Source organism: Hyalella azteca, unplaced genomic scaffold, assembly GCF_000764305.2.
Source record: "Hyalella azteca isolate HAZT.00-mixed unplaced genomic scaffold, Hazt_2.0.2 contig6673, whole genome shotgun sequence".
In the NCBI taxonomy this organism is placed as follows: domain Eukaryota; kingdom Metazoa; phylum Arthropoda; class Malacostraca; order Amphipoda; family Hyalellidae; genus Hyalella; species Hyalella azteca.
The window spans coordinates 9,846-33,253 of NW_025936827.1; the positions used below are offsets into that span (position 1 = coordinate 9,846).

At 42.4% G+C, this 23,408-nt stretch overlaps 1 protein-coding gene across 1 annotated transcript; it reads right to left on the reverse strand.

The window, feature by feature from the left end:
- Nucleotides 1-1,138: 1,138 nt before the first annotated feature.
- LOC108666811 lies at nucleotides 1,139-23,029 on the reverse strand. The gene is made up of 16 exons (XM_047880956.1): nucleotides 21,205-23,029; nucleotides 17,979-19,084; nucleotides 17,445-17,580; nucleotides 16,982-17,030; nucleotides 16,724-16,778; nucleotides 15,910-16,128; nucleotides 14,409-15,004; nucleotides 12,606-12,686; nucleotides 11,285-11,335; nucleotides 10,769-11,056; nucleotides 10,204-10,311; nucleotides 9,726-9,789; nucleotides 9,345-9,351; nucleotides 8,522-8,737; nucleotides 2,616-2,685; nucleotides 1,139-1,295 (listed from the first exon to the last, which is right to left on the reverse strand). The coding sequence occupies exons 1-16, from the start codon at nucleotides 22,526-22,528 to the stop codon at nucleotides 1,139-1,141; spliced, it is 4,527 nt and encodes a 1,508-aa protein (XP_047736912.1). The 5' UTR covers nucleotides 22,529-23,029.
- Between the last annotated feature and the right edge of the window lie 379 nt (nucleotides 23,030-23,408).

Here is a 23,408-nt window from a genome sequence, read left to right on the forward strand (position 1 = left end):
TGCTGCAGCCTGCACATGCTGCTGCTGCTGCAGCCTTCACATGCTGTGCTGCAGCCTTCCTGTTCTGGTGCTGCAGCCTTCCTATGCTGCCGCTACAGCTTCCCTGTGGTGCTGCTACTCCTTCCTATGCTGTTGCTGCAGCAGCCTTCATGTCTGGCTGCTGATTATCAAAAGCAGTCTCTTTTCATTATAATAATATCTTTTATCCTCTCGTATTATATTTTTCTATCGTTGAACCTGTTAAAATATCTCCATTCATCGTGCTTCATTTTATTTTCGTATCTATATGCCACTAAGGCTAAGCAATTTCTACCTATTCTATCGATCTTATTTTAACTTTATAACTGGTCCTCGTGTGGCGGCTATCGGGTGTGCTTTTGTCATGACGGACAATCGATCGCGAATCTCAAATTAGTGCCAAACTTAATCGGCTTCCAGAGATCGGTGTCTCCTTTTTAGGCTTTCATTAGTGTTCAGTGTCATTGCATCTCATTAGATCGACTACATTAGTTGCATTAGTTGTAGAATGTTATTCGTAATGAATTTTATTGTTGGCCCTTTAATCCATGAATCTCTTGACGCTGTATGCGTTTCATTAAGTCTGAATTTTATCGTTTTGTCTGTTATCTGTAAGAAATTATCATTTTTACTGATTGGGCTTCGTAGGAATACCTTAATTATTAAGTTGAAAACATTGGCTAGAGAGGTACGCTCTATATGCAATAGATAAATTGTTGCCTTACTAATGTTATATGCGTGGAGTCTCTACTATAACTTGGTACTATTTTAAATAGGCATGAAATGTAGTCTTAATGATCTTCATGTTTTTCGTAATTTTGTTGGTATTTAAATGAGTCCTATAGGTATGTATTCGTTTGAATCTCGCACCAAGAATGGCTGTATAATCTCCATGTATGTTGAAACCTAATATTTAAATAGGTTACCTCGATCAAAGTATTTTCTTGATAAGTGGAACGCTTTCCGTGCTCATACGGCTATTGTCAATAACCGTATTATTCAGATCTGGATTTTCTTAAGAAATAAGGTTATTGGTGCATCAATGTGCTGTAGACTGTTCAGGGCATGCGATACTTTGTGAGCGTCCGACTCTATATTTATAAGCAATCGCACTCTATAATTACAAGGCATTAGGCAGCTGCAGTAGCTTGAACTGACCCAGCGCCGAGCGGAGGGTGCGGGGAAGTGAGGCAATCTGGGGCGGAGGAGCAGCCAGGACCACGTCGTTATTCTCGTCATAGTGCTTGTGGAGGGTACGATCCGCATCCCTGTAGGAGCTGGTGGGCATAATGCCGTTTGCAAGAGGACGTCACAAGTTGGCCAATTCTAAATACGATGCGAGCCTACTTGTACTAATTTATTTGGGGGAGGGCGAAGACTTTATGAAAAGAAGGATGGCAAGGTTGTAGGACGCTAGGAAGGAATTGTGAACAAGGCAAATCTAGCCGTTTGTACAAGAGAAGAATGCCAGGCTCTGTATAAAGGTGGTCGATTGGAGTCAGCTTGAGACAACCTGTGGCTAACCTAAAGGCCATATTTTAAGTATTTTGAAGGCCTACAACTGTGGTGTGGCAGGCGATGGGGTATCAGAATGAAGCTGCGTTATTGAGGATTGGATGCTTTATGGTCTGGTATGTGGCCATTATGTCCTCCTTCGAGAAGTCCAAGTTGATGCCAAGCAAGGTTTTTAGGATGTGCAGGATACTCGTAGCCTTTGCGGCCACGGCCCTGACGTGCAAGTGTAAGGGATGTCCTAAGCGATTCAAAGTATATTTTTAAAGGGAGATGACGTTACAGATCGTAGCGGAAAGATGAATGGGATATACTAATATCACCGATACAAGCAATAATGAGCAATTATTCAGTTAAGCATGTTATCAAGTGACCTTAAATAAATAAATCGTGTAATGTATGCTAATATTTTGTGAACATGTTGGCCCTGTCTGTCTTGAAATAATAATCGTTTTAATTGTACGTAAAAAGTTTGACATCTTGAAATTTAATTATTTTAGTTCGTTAAGGGGAAATTTGGGATATTCTGCAACGTATTTAATTTGATGAAAATTAGATCGTAATGATGAGTTTTATGATTAAATTTGGATTTCTATTTTGTGTGTTTTTTATAAATTATTTCTTCGGTTTAATGTATGTTTGCATGTTATATGTTCATTACTCGAACACTCAAAGCCCACCTATGATTATACTACAGTTCTGTTTTTGTGATGCATGTGATTTTTGGCAAATTTTCCTGCCCAAAGTGCTGACTCTTGTTCAGTGCTGACTCTTGTTCAGTGCTGACTCTTGCTCAGTGCTGACTCTTGTACAGTGCTGACTCTTGTACAGTGCTGACTCTTGTACCTGTCTCTTATACACATCTAGATGTGTATAAGAGACAGAACTCACGCTTAGCTTAACTCACGCTTAGCTCAACTCACGCTTAGCTTATCTCACGCTTAGCTCAACTCACGCTTAGCTCAACTCACGCTTAGCTCAACTCACGCTTAGCTTATCTCACGCTTAGCTCAACTCACGCTTAGCTCAACTCACTACCGTCACACATTTAACTGAATCACTCCTTCAGGACTCATCAGACTCACTCGCTGCCCGTCCTGCTGAGGTACGCCCCCAGCACCGTCCTGTCCGTGCCTTCGAGATCGATTATCGAGTCTGGGGGACAAAAAATAACATGTTATCTAAGTATTTCTAATATGTTGTCAGATTATTTCACATGCTCTCGAATTAAATAAATTGGAATTGAGCCAACTAGTCCCTCCAATGTTAACTTACTCGATGCAAGCATACAATGCTCCAGCTTACTCATCCACTCTTATCTGATGATACTCACCCGCTGCCAGGTGCTGACTCACCAACTGCCAGGTGCTGGCTCACCAACTGCCTGGTGCTGACTCACCAACTGCCAGGTGCTGGCTCACCAACTGCCAGGTGCTGACTCACCAACTGCCAGGTGCTGACTCACCAACTGCCTGGTGCTGACTCACCAACTGCCTGGTGCTGACTCACCAACTGCCAGGTGCTGAGCTGACTCTTGTACAGTGCTGACTCTTGTACAGTGATGACTCTTGCTCAGTGCTGACTCTTGTACAGTGCTGACTCTTGTACAGTGCTGACTCTTCTACAGTGCTGACTCTTGTACAGTGCTGACTCTTGTTCAGTGCTGACTCTTGTACAGTGCTGACTCTTGTTCAGTGCTGACTCTTGCTCACTGTCACCGGGACATATGTTCAACTTCTGCGTTGGAATAAATCCCAACTGTTAAGGCTTGTAGTCAAAATGCAGCGAAGTCTGAGAGCGAGGTTTTCGCGACCATCGTGTAAAATCCTTGATCTGCCCAAAGCTCGGCCAGTCGCTACCCTCGAGCTTGTACTCTTTGTAATATGATATCCTAGCCAGACCCAATTCTTCGCGGCAACTGGTCGCTTTCAGGTGGCCGAGGAATGGCCAACGGTCGGCTATAACTCATTGGATAGGCCGACCACTGGCCACGTATTATTCTTCGCCCCTCATTGACTTCGCCTTTACCATGCCACCCGTTGTGAACTGACAGTTGGAGTAATTTACGACGTCTCTTTCCCGTCAAACATTGCACAACGTCTCCATTTGAGCAGCTAGTATGCGGGATTTTCCCTCCGCGTATCAGCAGACTCGATCATAAATATTTTTTGGTGGAAAATATCTATAACAAGGAAGCTGATCAAGGAATGCCAAATATACCATTCAATTGACAATAAAAATTACAACCCGTTTATATCTCGAAAAAAGTGTAAAAGTCGCAGATTTGATGAACAATAATATTCAAAGTTTCTTGAAATTTCCTCTCATTAAAACTATTTTAATACAAAGTTTACATATTTTTTTTTACTGGTCGACGCTTATAAATAAATAGCTGGGTAAGTATGGAAAAATCCATATCGCCATCTCATTTGCGAGTGGAGTAAAGTCTATCCTAATTAGTGAAGAAACGCTTAGGGAAGAGCCGAGCCTGTTCGAAGCCTCTCGGCTTTCAATCAGGGCCTTAAGTCATCTCCAGTCATTTACTCGGTCAGATTTCAATGTTTTTTAATACCTGTTATGTATGTATGTGCAGCGCAAGTAACGATCCGATTCTTTAATGCATTATGTGCCTGGAAGATATATCAGCCTCCAAATATAATAGCGTAAAGTCGTTTATTTCAGGATATCCATTTGTTCCTTCACAATATGAAAATTTGTATTGATAAGTGAGTTAAATAAGTCGTGGAAATGCATGGCATTTTGGTGTATTTTTTGCACTGATGTTTCTTCTCTTATCTCATTCAAGTGTTACCTGCATACATGTTTACAATTAATGTTGTATGAAGAATAGGTTAAGAAAGCTACAACGGTAATTATTGCTGTGCATTGAGAACGCTATTATTACGTAGCCAGAATTTATTGTAAAGGAATCGTCCACGTTGCCGGCAGTGCCTTGCATCTCATGAGTGAGATAGTTTTTGCTTATAATTTTAGATCAATAAATTAAGCTGGAATAATATTATTTCACATTTTATCTTTATTATTTTTATCTTTAATTAGGGATAAGTTATCACGTGATGTTAGTAATGTTGAGATTATCAGGGGCATCATTTTATCGTAACTGGCATCGTACCACTAGGATTAATTTCTCTGCTACGGTAGAACAAACATTTGTTTGGTAGCTGTTGCCTAAACCTAAGTCTAGATGTTCGGTGTAACTTAATTAGATGTTCCACGAAAAAAATTTTAATGTAGAATCCAAGAGTATGAGCGAAATTGTGGTATAAATAGATTTATTTTCTGGCCTAGCCTAGTTTAGGTCTTATTCTTGTTGAGATGACCTTTAATCTCCTTTCCGTCAATCCAATTAGCGAATTTCTTGTCACCTGTGGATATACTCGTCTCTCTGTCTCTTTTGTCTATATACGCTTTTCCCTGTCTATATATTTTTCTGTCTGCAGGCTCAGTAACAAACTGTAACTTAGACACTTTTAAACCAGGATCTTATAAATCAAGAAATATCCATTTTTAACATTAACACGAGAGTCTGCAATTGAAACGTACGCTTTCCAAACAAGATCTTTGTTCTGTTGCTTTCTACGTTGAGTTTCATGCAATACGTTTGAACTTTTCCATCGCCACAAAACAAATGTACTCACTACTTACTGCATTTGATTATATCTCGTCACTTTTCTTTTATTTTGAAGGCAGAAATTTAAATATCAATTAATTAAAGTATGCTTATTGTTATTTGAACGGCTTATATAGCTGATGTTACACTGAAGTGAACGAATTGGTTGACCTCATAGGTTCCCTAATTTCTGCTGACACGCGATGAGAAACCTTTAAATATTTCAAGTAATGATATTAAAAATTCTCACATAATAGCTGTAAGGTGTCTGTGTCTCGGAATGAGCAGACGAGAGCGTATTGATTATTGTAACGAGTATGTTTGTTTCCTGGACAAAAATAATTATGAGACGCGACCATTAAGGTTCAAGTAGGGAAACTCTTCCTCCTCTGAGTCTCATGTAGTTGTTATCAAATTTTAGGTGTTGATGATGACAGAAATTTGATCGTTTTTAAGTAACATGTCTTACCCGACTTTGTTTACGGGGCCACAGAAGCATGTTCCCTTTATTTGTACCAAAGCCTGCACTCTCAATGTCACCGGCAAATTGTTATTATTATTATTAAGTGCAACCATCGTTTACAAATGACAACACGTCACAACTAGAAACAGAAGGCACGCTAATGTAAGTTCATGCTTCACACATTTATTTACGCTATTGCCGGATGATATAAGTGTCGAACGCACCTATTGATAAGGTCCCATCCGGATGTTCTTATCAGTGGGCATATTTCTTATCACTTATCAATGGGCTCTCTTATCATGAGGCAACCCACGTAGCTTATGCCTTAGCTGAGGATGCAGGCCTGCTTCCTGCCTCTACCTTGAAGGCTCGTCGGTTTCATTCCTTCTCGCTGAAGGCGAGCCGGTGTTGTGCCGATGTGTTGATCAAGTTCTTAGCGAAACCAATGATATGTATCAATAAATGAGGCCGAATTGAGTCTTCTACGCAATTTTGAGCCAAATTTTGAAGCTTTGACCTGCTGGGCAGATTTCGACCAAAGATAGCCATGGTCCTCGTTTGATATAGTAAAGGTTTGCTAAATGGCGTCCTTTGCCGAGTGCAATTCTTGGGCGATTTATTGGCAAGTCTTCATTTAATCTATGGCGGTTAAATTCCAGGAACCGTTATTATATTTAAAATCCCGTGCTCATGTCGAGCGAGGATTTAAATTACTCTAGATATTAACCTTTAATGGAAGGTATGAATAAATTCCGTATGAAATCGGGGTCGACTTTGAAATATAGCTTTCTTTTTAATATTCAAATGAAACGTGTTCTTTCTATTCCACCGTTTTTATGAAGTAATTCTTAGATTTATATGTTGTTCAACTCCCCTAACCTTAATAAAGACTTGAGTTTATTTGCTACTTCTTACCCTGCAGCTTTTGACAAGGAATAACTGTCATGCATAAAATTTACAATATAATGTTTACAATTATACAATATAATCATGTTAAGAATAATGAACAATGGTAATAATTATTACATTTATTAGGACATGCAACAAATATTCACAGTTCAATTCGTCCTGAGATCGCAACGCATATTTGAATTTTCGTCGACTCACATCGCTGCGTGATGTGAGGACGCATTGCGCATAAATGTAACACTCACATTGTCTGAGAATTATGTAGCAAGAGAATATCATATATAACTATAATCATATATAACTATAATAAACTCATCTGCATGTATTTACAATTAACATGGAATTAAACATAATTGATCTGTGTACCGGCAGGTCTTTGCAAGGCGTCGCAATTCTTCAAGTTCAACGTTACAGAGGCAATAATTTTTCGTTTAACATGAAGACTTGATGTTAAATATGTTGTTTGTATTGTGAATGTGCTGTTGTTGCTGTTGACTTGAACAATTGTACGCGGTGCAGTGCACCACCTGGACGCGGTGCAGTGCACCACCTGGACGCGGTGCAGTGCACCACCTGGACGCGGTGCAGTGCACCACCTGGACGCGGTGCAGTGCACNCTCACCAACTGCCTGGTGCTGACTCACCAACTGCCTGGTGCTGACTCACCAACTGCCAGGTGCTGACTCACCAACTGCCTGGTGCTGACTCACCAACTGCCAGGTGCTGACTCACCAACTGCCTGGTGCTGACTCACCAACTGCCTGGTGCTGACTCACCAACTGCCAGGTGCTGACTCACCAACTGCCTGGTGCTGACTCACCAACTGCCAGGTGCTGACTCACCAACTGCCTGGTGCTGACTCACCAACTGCCTGGTGCTGACTCACCAACTGCCAGGTGCTGACTCACCAACTGCCTGGTGCTGACTCACCAACTGCCAGGTGCTGACTCACCAACTGCCTGGTGCTGACTCACCAACTGCCTGGTGCTGACTCACCAACTGCCAGGTGCTGACTCACCAACTGCCTGGTGCTGACTCACCAACTGCCAGGTGCTGACTCACCAACTGCCTGGTGCTGACTCACCAACTGCCTGGTGCTGACTCACCAACTGCCAGGTGCTGACTCACCAACTGCCTGGTGCTGACTCACCAACTGCCAGGTGCTGACTCACCAACTGCCTGGTGCTGACTCACCAACTGCCTGGTGCTGACTCACCAACTGCCAGGTGCTGACTCACCAACTGCCTGGTGCTGACTCACCAACTGCCAGGTGCTGACTCACCAACTGCCTGGTGCTGACTCACCAACTGCCTGGTGCTGACTCACCAACTGCCAGGTGCTGACTCACCAACTGCCTGGTGCTGACTCACCAACTGCCAGGTGCTGACTCACCAACTGCCTGGTGCTGACTCACCAACTGCCTGGTGCTGACTCACCAACTGCCAGGTGCTGACTCACCAACTGCCTGGTGCTGACTCACCAACTGCCAGGTGCTGACTCACCAACTGCCTGGTGCTGACTCACCAACTGCCTGGTGCTGACTCACCAACTGCCAGGTGCTGACTCACCAACTGCCTGGTGCTGACTCACCAACTGCCAGGTGCTGACTCACCAACTGCCTGGTGCTGACTCACCAACTGCCTGGTGCTGACTCACCAACTGCCAGGTGCTGACTCACCAACTGCCTGGTGCTGACTCACCAACTGCCAGGTGCTGACTCACCAACTGCCTGGTGCTGACTCACCAACTGCCTGGTGCTGACTCACCAACTGCCAGGTGCTGGCTCACCAACTGCCTGGTGCTGACTCACCAACTGCCAGGTGCTGGCTCACCAACTGCCTGGTGCTGACTCACCAACTGCCAGGTGCTGACTCACCAACTGCCTGGTGCTGACTCACCAACTGCCAGGTGCTGACTCACCAACTGCCAGGTGCTGACTCACTCTTGCTTGACTCACTCACAACGCACGCAGCAGCCCCGCTACTGACCCCTGTGAGGTGTGAGGCTACGTCTCCCAGGGCCACCCTCTGGCACCGTGTCCCCGACACCGTCACGGTCCCGCCTGGCGTCCCCGTATGGGTCGTCCCGGCCGTCGGAAGAAGAGGCCAGCGTCTTGGTCCCCGCAGCCCGTGGGTCCTCGGGCCCGCGTGGGCCGTCGCTCGACGCGGACCGCGCGCGGTGGCGGCGGCTGCCAGACGCGTCGTCTGCGCATGCAGAAGTTGACGAGCAGTTCGGTGATAATTATTTATATTAATAATAATAAATCATGTATATAATGACTGGCGTCTATGCTATTCGTACCGTAAGGCCTGAACTCAGAGAAATGTAAGAGATATTGTCCAAATAGCGAAGCATTTTCGCTTGTGTGTGCGTCATCCTGACCCAGTTTGAGCCGGCAAAAGAGCTTATCAGTTCTACAGGAATTGACGGTAATTACGTTGTGCATGAGCGTTTTAACCATGATTGAACCGGCCTGTACATTCGATAACTGCGCGTGCTGTGGGCTATAAATTGCGTTACGATTTGACAAAGGTTAAAAATATACTAAATATTATGTATATCTAACCATTTTCGATGACACAAATTTTTACTTACTGTAAGTGATCCATGTAAAAATGCATTTAAATATCAATATAAAAATGAACAAATCAATAAAAATAAAAAATTTGGAATGAAATAATTTAGCTTGCGACCAAATACATGTGTCATTATTGTACACTGACAAATTTTATGCTTCAATAATTTTTAGCAAAAAAAGTCGTTTCTGTTGACGAGAGTCACTTCCTAGCACAGCTCTGCCGCGCAGCTCACCTTCGCCCTGGAATAAAAAAAAAACATTCATAAAACAATAATTTTAGAAAACAATTTTCGAAAACAATAATTTTATACAACAATAATTTAGTAAAGCAACAATTTTATAAAACATTAATTAATAATACAATAATTTTTTTAAATAATAATTTTGTAAAATAACTACATAAAAGTAATACTGTATATTAAATCCAATTACTCGTGCAACAGGCAAGAAAACTTTTTTTATGGACAACTTTTACGACTATTTGCAGGAGCAGCTAGATTCATCTGTTGACTAAAAAAATTTATATTATGTACAATGACCGCTGAAAATCCATATAACCGCTATTATTTCGAATCACATATTTACTCAGTAATTTACTCACTGAATTTACTGACCTTGAGTCCCCGCTTCATGGCCTGCAGCTGACTCGTGAGATCCTTGTGCTCCTCCTGGAAACTCCTGCTCAATATCAATTAAATTTTATGAATGTACGTGAATGAATTTAAATATGTTTAAAAACTTCCTTATTTTACATTTTGGAAATGTGCTCACTGCAGTTTCACGTGGTCATGCATAGAACTAAGGTCAATAATCAAATAATATTTGGTTTGTATTCAAGGGTTCGCCGCTGACGGCTTGCTCTTGTTTTAATGTAGGGTAATAGCTTACTGAAATTAAATTTGTTTTGAAAGACAACATAAAATCGAAAATACGAAAATCATCATTTATCGTGTATCACAAAACACAGCAGGAATACCAATAATATAAATAAAAAACATAATAACAATATTATTAACAAAAGGTTACTAGCACCGCAACACCAGCCGCAGCAATAAGCACAAGCAATAATAGAACAAACCCATCCCCCCCCACCTGGCGTCCCCTCGGGGAGGGTGGGGGCGGTGGGGCGGCATCGTGTCGTCCAGTTTTATCTTCCAGTCGAAGGGGACGGGCTTGGGTTTGGGCTTGGGCGGCTCTTCTCTTCATCAAAAAAAGAATTACATTATACACAGCTTCAGAATTTCTAACCCGTTCGAGTGAATAACGTAAAAAAATTCGTTGCAACGAATGAGTTTTAGTTTTTTCTATTGCAGTACACGTAGTAGATATTTACACTGGGAAGATTATTTTAAGAAGATTGATAACGGAAGGTTTATTATATTTTGATTGATTAGGCTGATATTGTAAGATAAATAGAACGGAAAGATTGGTGTACAGAGTTATTTCAGTGTCTTAATTCAGTTTTAATTCGTCACCACGTATTATTACATATTATTAGATATTACTATGAATTATTAAGTTAGTATTAGTCGAATTAGAAGCGAAATTTGGTCGCGACTTACTCCTTAAAGTCTACGTTGCACGTCTGGACGAAACTTGTTTATTTTTAGGTATTATTTTTTATACAATTTTATCTCAATTCGCAGTCTCTACTCACGGCTCGAAATCGCCGTCGTACGTCTGGACGCCGTTTTCGACGTTGAAGGACTGCGTCTGGGCGGCCATACTCCGGGCCTCGGCCCGCACCTGCGCGAAGTTGTGCGCCGTCGTCACGAAAGTCGTCTGGGCCTCAGTGTCCATCATGATGCGAGGGGAGGAGGATGTGCCGTGGTGCGGAGGGGGTTGACTGGGATGTAGGTTGTTTGGTAGAGAAGAAGGTGGTGAAGTTGTTGACGCCGTTTGTTTTGGTGTTTGAGGTGCTGGTGGTTGTGGTGATGCTCTGTCACTGGAATTAATATCTTGATTATCTACAAATATTTTATTAAACCTCAAAATTATGATTCAAACATTTTAATTGTGCATCGTACCCGCATTCAGGGTAACTTTATGCCCGGAATGAGGAATGTATTCACAAATCAACTTTGATGGACAAACTAGCAGCAGAATAAAAACATGAATAAAAGAGATGAGTCAGTGGATGAACAATCGTGCATCGCAGCGCACAGATACTCACTGCTTTTTGAGCGAGCGAGGCTCGGGCGTTTTGCGCCGTCGTCCCAGCGTGCTGGAACAGGGGCGAAACTGTCATCCGCTGGTCAGATAACCCGTTAGCGTATCTAGTTAACACGTTAGCGTATCTAGTTAACTAGTTTTACACTTTAGCGTATCTAGTTACGTAGTTAACCCGTTAGCGTATCTAGTTAACTAGTTAACCTGTTAGCGTATCTATTGAACTAGTTAACCCGTTAGCGTATCTAGTTTAACTATTTAACCTGTTAGCGTATCTAGTTAACCTGTTAGCGTAACCCGTTTACTTATCTGCCACCTTTCATATGAGCGATTTTTGTTTACATTTGAAGCTCATTTGTCCAATTGGTTTAATATATTGGTTTTAATTTCAGGCTGCGTAATGCTCAGTTGGAAGCTTGTGTCACCTGTCAGGTTTTTTCAATGAATACATTTCAGCAATGTGGCAAGGATGCAATATGGTATTTTGCACTCGCAAGGTAGCTGGTGGCTAAAGAGTTAAAAATGGTAATCAAATTCAATGTTGGGCAATGCAATGGTAATTCAAATTCACTTTGAAGACATATGGTAGTCAGTTATAACAAGTGGTCAGTTACAGCTAGCCTTATAACCTGTACTAGTTACAGGTTTTCCAGCAGGTTATGAACTACAAATTCATAGTCTTGCACCACCAATGCTTCTTTGCACGAGGCTCTAGTTGTGAAAAATTCCTGCACTTGGAAAAAGAACTAGAGCCTCCCTTATAAGGCGCCCAAGACTCCCCCAAGAGGCACCCAAGGCTCCCTCGCAGGCGCCACATAAAGCTCCCTCAGGCGCCACATAAGGCTCCCTAAAAAGGCTCCCTGAGGCGCTACATAAGGCTCCCTCAGGCGCCACATAAGGCTCCCTAAGGAGGCTCCCTCAGGCGCCACATAAGGCTCCCTCAGGCGCCACATAAGGCTCCCTAAGGAGGCTCCCTCAGGCGTCACATAAAGCTCCCTAAGGAGGCTCCCTCAGGCGCCACATAAGGCTCCCTAAGGAGTCTCCCTAAGAAGCCACATAAGGCTCCCTAAGGAGGCTCCCTGAGGCGCCACATAAGGCTCCCTCAGGCGCCACATAAGGCTCCCTCAGGCGCCACATAAGGCTCTCTAAGGAGGCTCCCTCAGGCGCCACATAAGGCTCCCTAAGGACTAAGGAGGCTCCCTCAGGCGCCACATAAGGCTCCCTAAGGACTAAGGAGGCTCCCTCAGGCGCCACATAAGGCTCCCTAAGGAGGCTTCCTCAGGCGTCACATAAAGCTCCCTAAGGAGGCACCCAAAGCCACTTGCCTGTCAAAGAAAGGGTTGCCGTCGCTCTGCGCCTGCAGTGTGTTCAGTGAGGCTTGCTTAAGGTTCAGGCCGAAGTCGAACCTGCATGCGGAGGTTAAATGGTGAATTATTGATAATAATACATTTATATTAGCCAACACAAGAATTCGATGGGAAAAATTTCATTTCTTGAGTCGATAGTGAGACGTGAATATTTACTAAACAAACTCGTCATAATATACGATTTTCTAGAAGTAGAGCAAATTCCTTGCTGTTACGGCAACGCGTTGCCGGTCCAATCCTCATTAGTTACATGAACTTGGCAAACGTGGTTCATTTGCCACAATGTGGCTAAACGGTAGATCTTTAGCCACAATGAGTGGCAAAACGGTAACTCATTTGCCACAAGGAGTCGCTAAACCGTAGCTCATTAGGCACAAAATTTAGAGTCTTCTCAAATCTATTGAACAAGGAAGACCTCAACGGCGAGCAAATACAAAAGATTAATTCTTGTACTCAGATTAACAGAAAGATCAGGCAAATCTGATCATGTTACCACTCATCGAAGCTCTAATAAACGACATAGAACAATGAGTAGCAAATTGATCATATTTATCAGTTAAAGATTTATAAATTTCGGCATGCTGGTGTAAATGATGCTCGGCATGCACAAAACAATGAAATTTTGAAAAATCAAATTTAACTCTTATCAATCAAAAATTCGCACCCAATATTAGTTAGAAAAAACACACGTTTCACAATTCGTACGAATGCATCGTGAAGACTGCCGACCGTAAATAGTCGAGACCACTGAAAATCCATCTCACCCGCTGTCACAGTTTTGTTATTGTAATAGTCATTAAGTCACGCAGATTAGGAACATGGGCCTATACTTTCAAATAAACTTAAGTGATCGTAAGTTCATCAGCCAATCATTGACGGCTTTCAAGCAAAATCCACCAATCATAGACAAGAAAATAGAGCGTAAGTACTTACGTTCACTTAGCGAATTTTGAAAGTATGGCCCATGGTGATCACCCCATGCAAACAGACGAAGTGGAAAATATCACACGATGAAGGTGAGATACGAAATCTCTGACTTGCTTTATTGTTTCAAGTTTTAGAAAAAATGTAATTAGAAAATCATCCATTGTCATTGCAGCGTCTCAAGTGACTGCTTTGAATGTATATTAATATATATGATGAATATTTATCAATATATTATAAAGAGCTAAGCAACATTTTCTTCAATTAAATTTATAATTTACTTCGAAAGATTTGTTTAAAAAATTATTATTAAAACCATGTGAGGAATGAATGTAGATTTTTTCACTACGACTGGGAAAGAATTAAAAACTTCCTTCGTTTCCCGTGTTCGACTTTCAACATCAAACAATTTATTGAAAGGTACTACTATTTCAACTACATATACTATTTTAACTAACGTCAAAAAACGTAGACCAAAAAAATTTTGTTCAGCAGAAATTATTCATGTGTATAGCGATGGCGATTAAGGTGATAATTATACTAAAGCTCCTTAAATACGAAAACTAAATAAATTTTCTAATATGCTGATGATTCAAACTTGAGATGCTGCAACGACAATCGCGTCAAACTCTTGATCAAAAAAATGCTACATTCCACACGCATATGTCGGAAAAATATTAGCGCATGTGCCCAACTCATTGAACGCATATATCTGCGCGTGCTCACAATAGTTTCGAATCTCAATGTCCACGCATGCCCACAACTTTCTCGAATTTAAATGTCCGCGCATGCGCACAACTCCTTTAGGCTCCACGTATGCGCACAACTCTCTCTGACCTATCGTCATCAGAAGGAATTTTGCGTCGTTTGGGCTCATCCAGCTTGCTGAGCGGCGCCGGCTTCGCGGTTCTCTCGTACTTATTGCTATTACCTTTGAGGTCCACCCGGTCTGCTGACTGTTTCGCGGGGGTCTCTGTGGGGCTGATTTTCTTCAGGATAGACTTCGTGGGGGCAGCGTTCTTCATTTCTGATGGGGTTGGGGAAGGGCTAGGCTTACTCTTGCCGACAGGTTTTGTGGAAGTGGAGTTAGTGGAAGAAGCTAAGGTCGAGGTCGAAATCGGGGTTTTCGCGGATTCCTTAGTAGAGGGGCTTAGTGTCTTCGCAGGACTCAATGGTATAGGAGACTTAGAAATTGTTGGTTTCGACTTAGGGCCGATTTTGTCAGCTGATCCCAAGTCGTATTTTCCTTTCCCCTTGACGGGAGTTCGTTCATAAGCGCCGTACTGCGAGTTTGGGTCAACTTGAACCTCTATTTTACGGGCGTTGAGGTCACTGGAACCGAAGCTCTTTTCTGGAGGGCGCAAGGTTTGGATTTTGTTCTTCTGCTCCAAAGTCGCCAAGTAAGCCTGATGACTCTCATTCCTCTTCCGCCGCTGTGAGTTAAAATAAAAATGTATTTAATGTAAGACTACTTTGCTCAACGTATGGTATACTAGGTTTAGACCAAAGCTAAATCTCAAGTGCTATCGCTTCACAAGGAACAAATTAGTGATACATCTGATGCCATTCATCTCATTATGTGGCTCACAATGTCATATTTATGGTGATGATGGTGTGCCTGATAACAAAACAGACTGGCCATAATGAGTTGCGTTACTAGGCTTGCTCATTATTTCGGTGACCACAATTAACTAGTATTGCACCAATAACCAACAATACAAAAGGATTTATTTCAACTTTTTAAATATTTCTCAAAACCGATGAATAATTGTTTCATCAACGTCACTCTCATTCGTGTCGCTAAAAAATAAGATATACATATTACAAGCACCTTAATGAACAGACAAATGAGAATGACAGTATCCGCTTTATAATGATTACAAATAAGTTATCAAATAAAACAGTGCCGATGTCGTTCATAAAAAGAAAAAGAAAAAATGTGACATTTTTGATCTCATGTTTCCAACCAAACACAAACTTGTCACTTCTGCAACACACCAACCTACCACTCCTCCATCACACCAACCTGCCACTCCTCCATCACACTGACCTGCCACTCCTCCATCACACCAACCTGCCACTCCTCCATCACACCAACCTGCCACTCCTCCATCACACCAACCTGCCACTCCTCCATTACACCAACCTGCCACTCCTCCATCACACCAATCTGCCACTCCTCCATCACACCAACCTGCCGCTCCTCCATCACACTGACCTGCCACTCCTCCATCACACTGACCTGCCACTCCTCCATCACAACAACCTGCCACTCCTCCATCACACTGACCTGCCTCTCCTCCATCACACCAACCTGCCACTCCTCCATCACACATACCTGCTCCTCCTTCATCCTCTTGACCATCTGTTCGCGCTGGTACTCGTCCTCCATCTGCTTCTGCTGGCGCGCAATGTTCTCCTCCAGCAGGCGGTCCTCGTGGCGCTCGCGCTCCCGACGCAGCTCCTCGAGGCGCTTCTTCTCGGCGATCTGGTAGTCCAGGTCCTGCATCAGCCGCTGACGGGCGTCGCGCCCGTCTTCAAACGGGTCGTCCACCATCTGACGGGTCGAAAAACAGTCATCGAACGAGTCGTCCGCCATCTGATGGGTCGAAAACAGTCATCGAACGAGTCGTCCGGCATCTGACCTGTCAAAAACAGTCATCGAACGAGTCGTCCACCGTCTGACCTGTCAAAAACAGTCACCGAACGAGTCGTCCACCGTCTGACCTGTCAAAAACAGTCATCGAACGAGTCGTCCGCCATCTGACCTGTCAAAAACAGTCATCGAACGAGTCGTCCGCCATCTGACCTGTCAAATGACCTGTCAAAAACAGTCACCGAACGAGTCGTCCGCCATCTGACCTGTCAAAAACAGTCATCGAACGAGTCGTCCGCCATCTGACCTGTCAAAACAGTCATCGAACTTGTCGTCCGCCGTCTGATGGGTCAAAAAATCATCGGACGGGCTCAAAAACGGTCATCGAACGGGTCGTCTTGTATATGACGGGACAAAAAACAGTCATCGAACAGGTCTTCGATTTTATGGGTCAATGAATGATTTCTCGAACAGGTCGTCGGCCTAATGGGTCAATGGATGAGTTCCGATGTCATAAATATGATCATGCATGCTTAATTTACAGGGTACTACGCACCTGGTAGCGACCCCCGGCGGCCGGCTCGTAGTCCAAGCTGGAGGAGCGGCGCTGCCTGAGACCACATCAACAGCATCAACATCAAGGATGTCCTCATCAACAACGTTAACAGCATCAACGTCACTGATGTTATCAACTACATTTCTAGTGTCACCAATAGCATCGATAAAGCATACATATATGACCATAATAATAATTCAATAGCTGGAATATTGCAGATGCAAGAGGAGATGAAATATGGAGGCTGCTGCAACTCACGGGTAACCGGCGCGGGGGTCCTGAGCGTAGCCCAGACTGCGGCGCCGACCTATCAACAACATGAATTGTATCAACATGAGTTGTTGTATCAACAACATGAAGTGTATCAACATTAACTGCATCAACAATGCGAATTGTATCAACAATAATTGCATCAACAACATGAATAATATGAATCGAATAAACAAGGTATACCGAGTAAACCACATGTGTCGAATAAACAACACATATTGAAAAAACAATATGAACATGAACTAGTCGCGCGAACTAGCGCCAGCAGCAAATTACTATTACCTTTTATTTCATATAATTGACGTAATTTATCATTCCATCACAACTCTCTTGAACCTTGCTGTCCAATTAGATATTACCTAGAAATTATTGCGTAATTTTATATACTTGGCTGCAATGTTTTTTCTGATGGCGAGAAAAAGGCACTGGCGACTTAAGTATATTGACTGACCAGCATTCGTGGTCTGGGAGTAGCCGGGGCCGTAGGCCGCGTAGGCTGCTGCCCCGTAGTCCTGGGCGTCATAGCCCCCGTAGTTTTGGGACACGTATGACGTCATCGTTGATGGTTGTTGTAGGGGGTGCTGCTCCTGAAGAGGGAATAGAGACCCGAGATCAAAATTTGCTCCCTGAGGAGCGTAATCTCATCATGGAAAGCTAAATTATGAATTTTTAATTACAGGCTCGTGCTTCCTTAAGCGTGTGCACATGGGAAACAGTAAATTTTACATAATTTGGTTACGGCGACAAAGGAGGGTTTGGATTAGAATTCTCTAGATTATTGCGTTCCTAGCACAAGTAAATTCTATTATGAAGACACATTTCAAATGTGTTTGCACAATTCGACCGTTAACGTACAGTTTTACATTCAAATAATACACCAAGTGTCCACACACTGCAGAATTTTACAACGTTTTTATTGTACCGAGTTCAGTTTATTATGCTTATGAAATCCAACATGAGTTAAATTCTTTGCCACGTTTCATACCTGACGAGGTAGGGCAGGTATAAGCAGGTCTTGGTGCTGCTGATGGATGCCAGAGGTGATGTTGGAGCCAGAGAGTTGGTATGATGATTGATGTTTCAACGATGTAGGATGTTGTGTGGGATCTGCAGGATAATGGTTGATAGCTTCCCTGCCTGGGAACAGCTGATTAATTGACCGCGGCTGTTCAGCAGAAAAGTTTTCTAAAGGGCTGATCGTTTTCTGTGTAATCTTGAAATTTGTGCTCTGCGGACTGGTAGCATAACTACTTACATGGTCAATAGGAATACTTTTGGCTGCATGAACTTCCGAGTTTCTTGATGGGGATCCTAATTTGAGGATACCAGGCCTTTTCGTATATAGATTTGAGTCACTGAAACTTAATCCTGACGCAATATCTGAGTGGAAAACAACTCTGTTTTTAATGTTGTTCCTTACGGTGGAGTTTCTCCTAACTACAGAATTAGAGTTCAACGGCTTTCCGACAGTATTATTCTTCGGCTTTGTTAACAGCGGTTTTCCGGACTGATGCTCTAAATCTTTCTTCAGTGCATTATGATATTTTATACGTTCGTAGTTACTTAAATGTGACTGACCAATCGGTGGTAACGGATATTTATCAGCTTTTGTATGTGGATGTGAAGCGGAGGCGTATGAATGTGGCGGGTTTTGAGTAGGTGGCGGTTGGGAATACGCAGGGGAATGTGTAGGAGGCGGATACGAAAATGGGAGTGAATTTAAATCGGACGGAGTATAAGAATTTTGAAAAAGTTGTGTATTAATCCGAGGATCCGAGGTCGATGCGTATTCTTGACCAGAGGGTGGATGTTCCGGTGGCCTGGACGGAATATTCCCATTCAGTAAGGCCGGGTGTTGATGGCAAGGATGACTAAGAAGAAGTGGGTTCGATGGAGGCTGGCCCGGGGAAAGATGGTGAGAATGAGGAACGCGGTAAGGCGAGAGAGCTGCTAGAGATTCAGACTCTTTCTCTGTACTTGGGACTTGATTCTCCGGAGCAGAGAACGTCAAGAGTGCGGGACTCAGCTGGCCGTATTGTTGTGACTTTGTCGGAGCGTTGACCGCTCTTGCGCCTGCATCAAAACGCACGTCTGAAACAACAAGTAAAAACATGCGATAAAAATCAGGAATTATTCAGAATTGTTAAAAATATTAGTCAGCAATACTACCCTTCATTAACCAATAAGAGTGAATCAATTCATATAGGACACCCAAAGTGAAATGAATCTAAAACTAAGTGTTCTCAGCCAAAAAAAATTCCAATAGAAATCACAACGAATCAGGTCAGTTAAACGATCTAGAAGAATTCACAGTCAAAAATATAAACGAACATAACTTGAATGAACATAAACTTCCGATATTCTACAATTGCTATTCGAATACTAATATTATTCGAATACTAACATGTGTTTTTAAATAAAACCCATCGATAATTTATTTTCATTACTAAATTAAAAAGAGATGAAATAAGCTTACAAAAATTATGGGCCTCTGCCATACTAACTCCTGACCTTGAATTGTTAAATATCTTTGACACAGAACTCCTCATAGACTTTAATCACTTTACCCACAAACTTTAGAAGTTATTTCACGCGTCAATGTGTGATAGATGAACACGTAAATATTGCGGTTACAGTTTGAGTTTGTCTATATACATATCTTGTTCGTCAGATGACTGTACAGTAGAAAGTACCTACTGCTAGCAAGAACTGTCTAGAGTGATGGACCAAATTGCACGAACCGCGTGTACTGGTCTACTATGTATGACAGGTTCACACGGTTAACACAGATCACTGTGAACCGTAAAGCAAAAGATTCAGTGTTCTCACAACTCAATGAGAACCGTAAAGCAAAGGATTTCGGGTTCACACAGCTCAGTGTGAACCGTAAAGTAAAGGATCCGGGGTTCACACAGATCAGTAGCCAATTAACGCATAGCAAATAATTCAAGGTTCACACAGCTCAATGTGAACGTACAACAAAGAATTCAAGGTTCACACAGCTCAATATGAACGAACAGCAAAGAATTCAAGGTTCAACAATGTGAACGTATAGCATAGGATTCCAGGTTCACACAGCTCAATGTGAACGTACAGCATAGGATTCAAGGTTCACACAGCTCAATGTGAACGTACAGCAAAGAATTCAAGGTTCACACAGCTCAATGTGAACGCACAGCAAAGAATTCAAGGTTCACACAGCTCAATGCAATGGAATCAATGACCACACAAACAGGACTAAGATCCTTAGTTACGCGTGTGGGATGCCCGGGAATGCGACGAAGCATGTTTACTACTAAACTATACATGGCAGGTGCACCTGTGGTGGTCAATACCATCAACACAAACACCTGCTCGTCGATATCACCAGGCACCTCAACTAATCCATAGTGCCCTCAATACTGAGAAATTCATATTAAATGATTATAATCGTGACAATACAGTAGAAAAAATTATCGAGCTCTCTAGGGAATATAATTTAAAATGCCGGTAATGGTTTACTGAAAGGAGAAGAAACGCGTCAAATCCGGACTAAGCCGGTTTGTTTTCTAATTCTTAATTTAAAATTAATCGTAAAATTTATCACATTATATCCATTTTTTGGTCGTTATGATTATTCATGCGTTTTTTCTTTACCTCGTACAAAAGAGTTTTAGTAAACAATGACGAAATGATTTATGAATGACTTCAAACTACAGGAAAACATTTGAAATTAGCAAGTCACAAATTTTGTTACCCGGTAGATGCGCTATATCATTCTTTATTTAGGCCATAACTTCACAGAACAAAAATCTAAGAAAAAACTTTTTAGATTCTCAACTAAACGTTGTACGGTACTTTGAAATGTTATCAACTTGCAACAAATGAACAATTCCGCATCAAAAGCGTTCTGTATGAGAGCGGAACGCGCGACGCCATTTAAAAATTATACACTATACACCCGTACACTATAGTGTATACAGGGACGTTGAGTGAGAAGGTATAGTACACTGCTGGTACGGGACGCCTAGAAAGAAACAATGTACACAAGAACAGAAACGCCCGAAATGAATATTTTGAAACGACACAAGTACTTTGGAATTGTGGGTACAACTCGAAAATTAATATTCTTTTTACCATATAAATAATTTCCTTACAAATCCTTTAGTTGGCAAGTTATTTTTTGAGTGATTATTAACATAAGTGTTCGAGTTTTTAGCATGATTAGGTACCTGCTTCATCAAAAGGGAATATAGGCAGAGAGGACCTCTGTTGGACCATTCTGTTTCTGTTAGCTTTAGCGCGCGTGCGTCCAACTTCGACGGTGTACAAGTTCTTGTTGAGGACACCAGGGACTTCTTTGAGGATGTTCATCCTAACCACAGTGGGGGGCTCATGCAGCGTCGGCATCACCGAAAAACTTGCATTTTGAGCAGGAAGTTTCCTATGAAGTTCGTTGGATACTAGAGCATTTAACGGGCCAGGTTTAGGAACCTTTTCTGTCGGGATATGAAATGTGGACAAACGAGTCGAGGAACGCAAAGTCAAATTCTGTGGAATTATTGAGGGAACTTCACTTCCATCGTTTTGTAACGTTCCAACAGCCTTCGTCTCTGTTGCACTTTTATCTGAGGCATTGAAGAACTCATCTGGAAACTGTCCGCTTTTGTCAAGATGAACTTTTGCGCTTTTTTCATTATCTGGGGAACCAAAATCGTTACTTTTCTCAGACGTACTCTCATCCTCGGGCAAATGATGGTCCTCTGCGTGCTCTGACGTTGGTGTGTTGGTTGAGTCAGGAAGGAACAATGGCAAGAAACTTGTTGACGCTGCAAGGCTCTCCCCCCAAAAGTTTCCGACTTTTAAGCGAGGCGTTTCAATAATTGCATTGTCAGCAACGATCTCAGTCGTATTATGGTAATTCACACTTAGTTCTTTATCAACAATGTTGATCTCTTGAAGAGATGCCAGGCTTGGGCTCAAACTTGCTTCTGACTTTGGAGTCTCAGATTTCTCAATCCTAGTCTCATTATTTTCTCTTGACTTTCTTCTTTCGGGTTCACCATCAAACTTTTTATCTTCCGTTTGATCGTTTTCACCCCTATTCCTTTCACTACTGCTGGTGCTGTCGATAGACGGTGTTGGCTGGTTAGGTCTCCTTCTTTTGCGGTCGTCATCAGGTAAGTTCTGCACACCCCCCTCCTCTGTCTTGTGCAATACACTCTTGTTCTTCGTCTTCGGTGTTCGGTAGCCATGCTTATCGTTTGTTTGAAGATCACCCTCGACATTTTTAGGTTCATTATTCACGTCATGAAGAAGATTTATCTCACCATTCTCTGTCTCATCCGTTGTGTCTTGGTTTGCAGATCCGTCTCGGTTCAGTTGCAACCCAGGCTGCGGGTCTTCGTTAAAATTAGTTCCTTCTTGAACATCTTCTCCCTCCTGCACATCCTGCCTTCGTATAGTCACTTGAGTCACAACAACCTGACCACTTTGTAAGTCATCGTCTGTGATGTCCGTTCGGGATTCCAACGCACCTAATACTGCGACTGACATTGACTGGAAGATTAAGAAGAACGATAAATATAGCTATCTCGACAAGAAATCTTCAGGATTCTTCCACTTTGAGCTTCAGAATGTTAGCTCGATTTACACAGCACAGTTTCTATTTTTTTCAAACCATCAACTCAGATACGTACAGCTACGATATTATTCGACAATCGACTCGTCAATATTACTATCAAAACTATTTAATTACCAAACAATTGCATTTTGTCCTTGACTTTTTGTATTCAAAGTCTTCGGCACAAAACTTGAAGTTTCTTCTCTGTGAACTTAAAATGGTGTGACGTTGGGTAGCACATTACCAATAAGTTTAAATGATTGGTGAAGATCCACATACAATGATATTAAGTAGCTCAACAATAAAGCTTTTGCGCGGAATAGTATACCCAATAAGTTTTATGCCGTGAAATTTCTCGCAAACGAATGTACAGCTGAAAATTTCGCGAACCACACGTCATACGAATCGCAAGCCTTCAGACCAATCATAACCTTTCTTCTCCCACGGCTGCACCAACACTGACTGGGGCTCACTGGGCCACTGGCATGACTCGCAGGCTGCAGCTCACTGGACAAGAGCTGTCCTCTAACAGGGACTCGACGTGGGTAATAATGGTCCCCAGGTTGGATTATCCTATTTTCTTTAGCGTATTCATGGAATTCTACCAGATTCCAATATTATTCGAGTTATCTCATTGCAATTTTAAGGTCGAAAACATTCCAAAAGATGAGAAAATAGGTTCCAGCTGAATTATTTAATTCGACACAGCTAACTCTCACGTACCCCAAATTTAAGACTGCGATTTTGTAGAGCAAAATTCATTCTAAATATAGTTTATGCTCGAGCTTAAGACCTCTACATTGTTTCAGGTAA

What these genes read in the sequence shown, in the direction of transcription:
- LOC108666811 (XM_047880956.1), bottom strand. Translation starts at nt 22,528, where the DNA reads ATGTCAGTCGCAGTATTAGGTGCGTTGGAATCCCGAACGGACATCACA. An exon ending in ATTCCCTTTTGATGAAGCAG is followed by an intron (nt 19,085 to 21,204) that starts GTACCTAATCAT and finishes TTGTTGTTTCAG; the next exon opens with ACGTGCGTTTTGATGCAGGC. An exon ending in ATTCCTTCTGATGACGATAG is followed by an intron (nt 12,687 to 14,408) that starts GTCAGAGAGAGT and finishes CTCCGCATGCAG; the next exon opens with GTTCGACTTCGGCCTGAACC.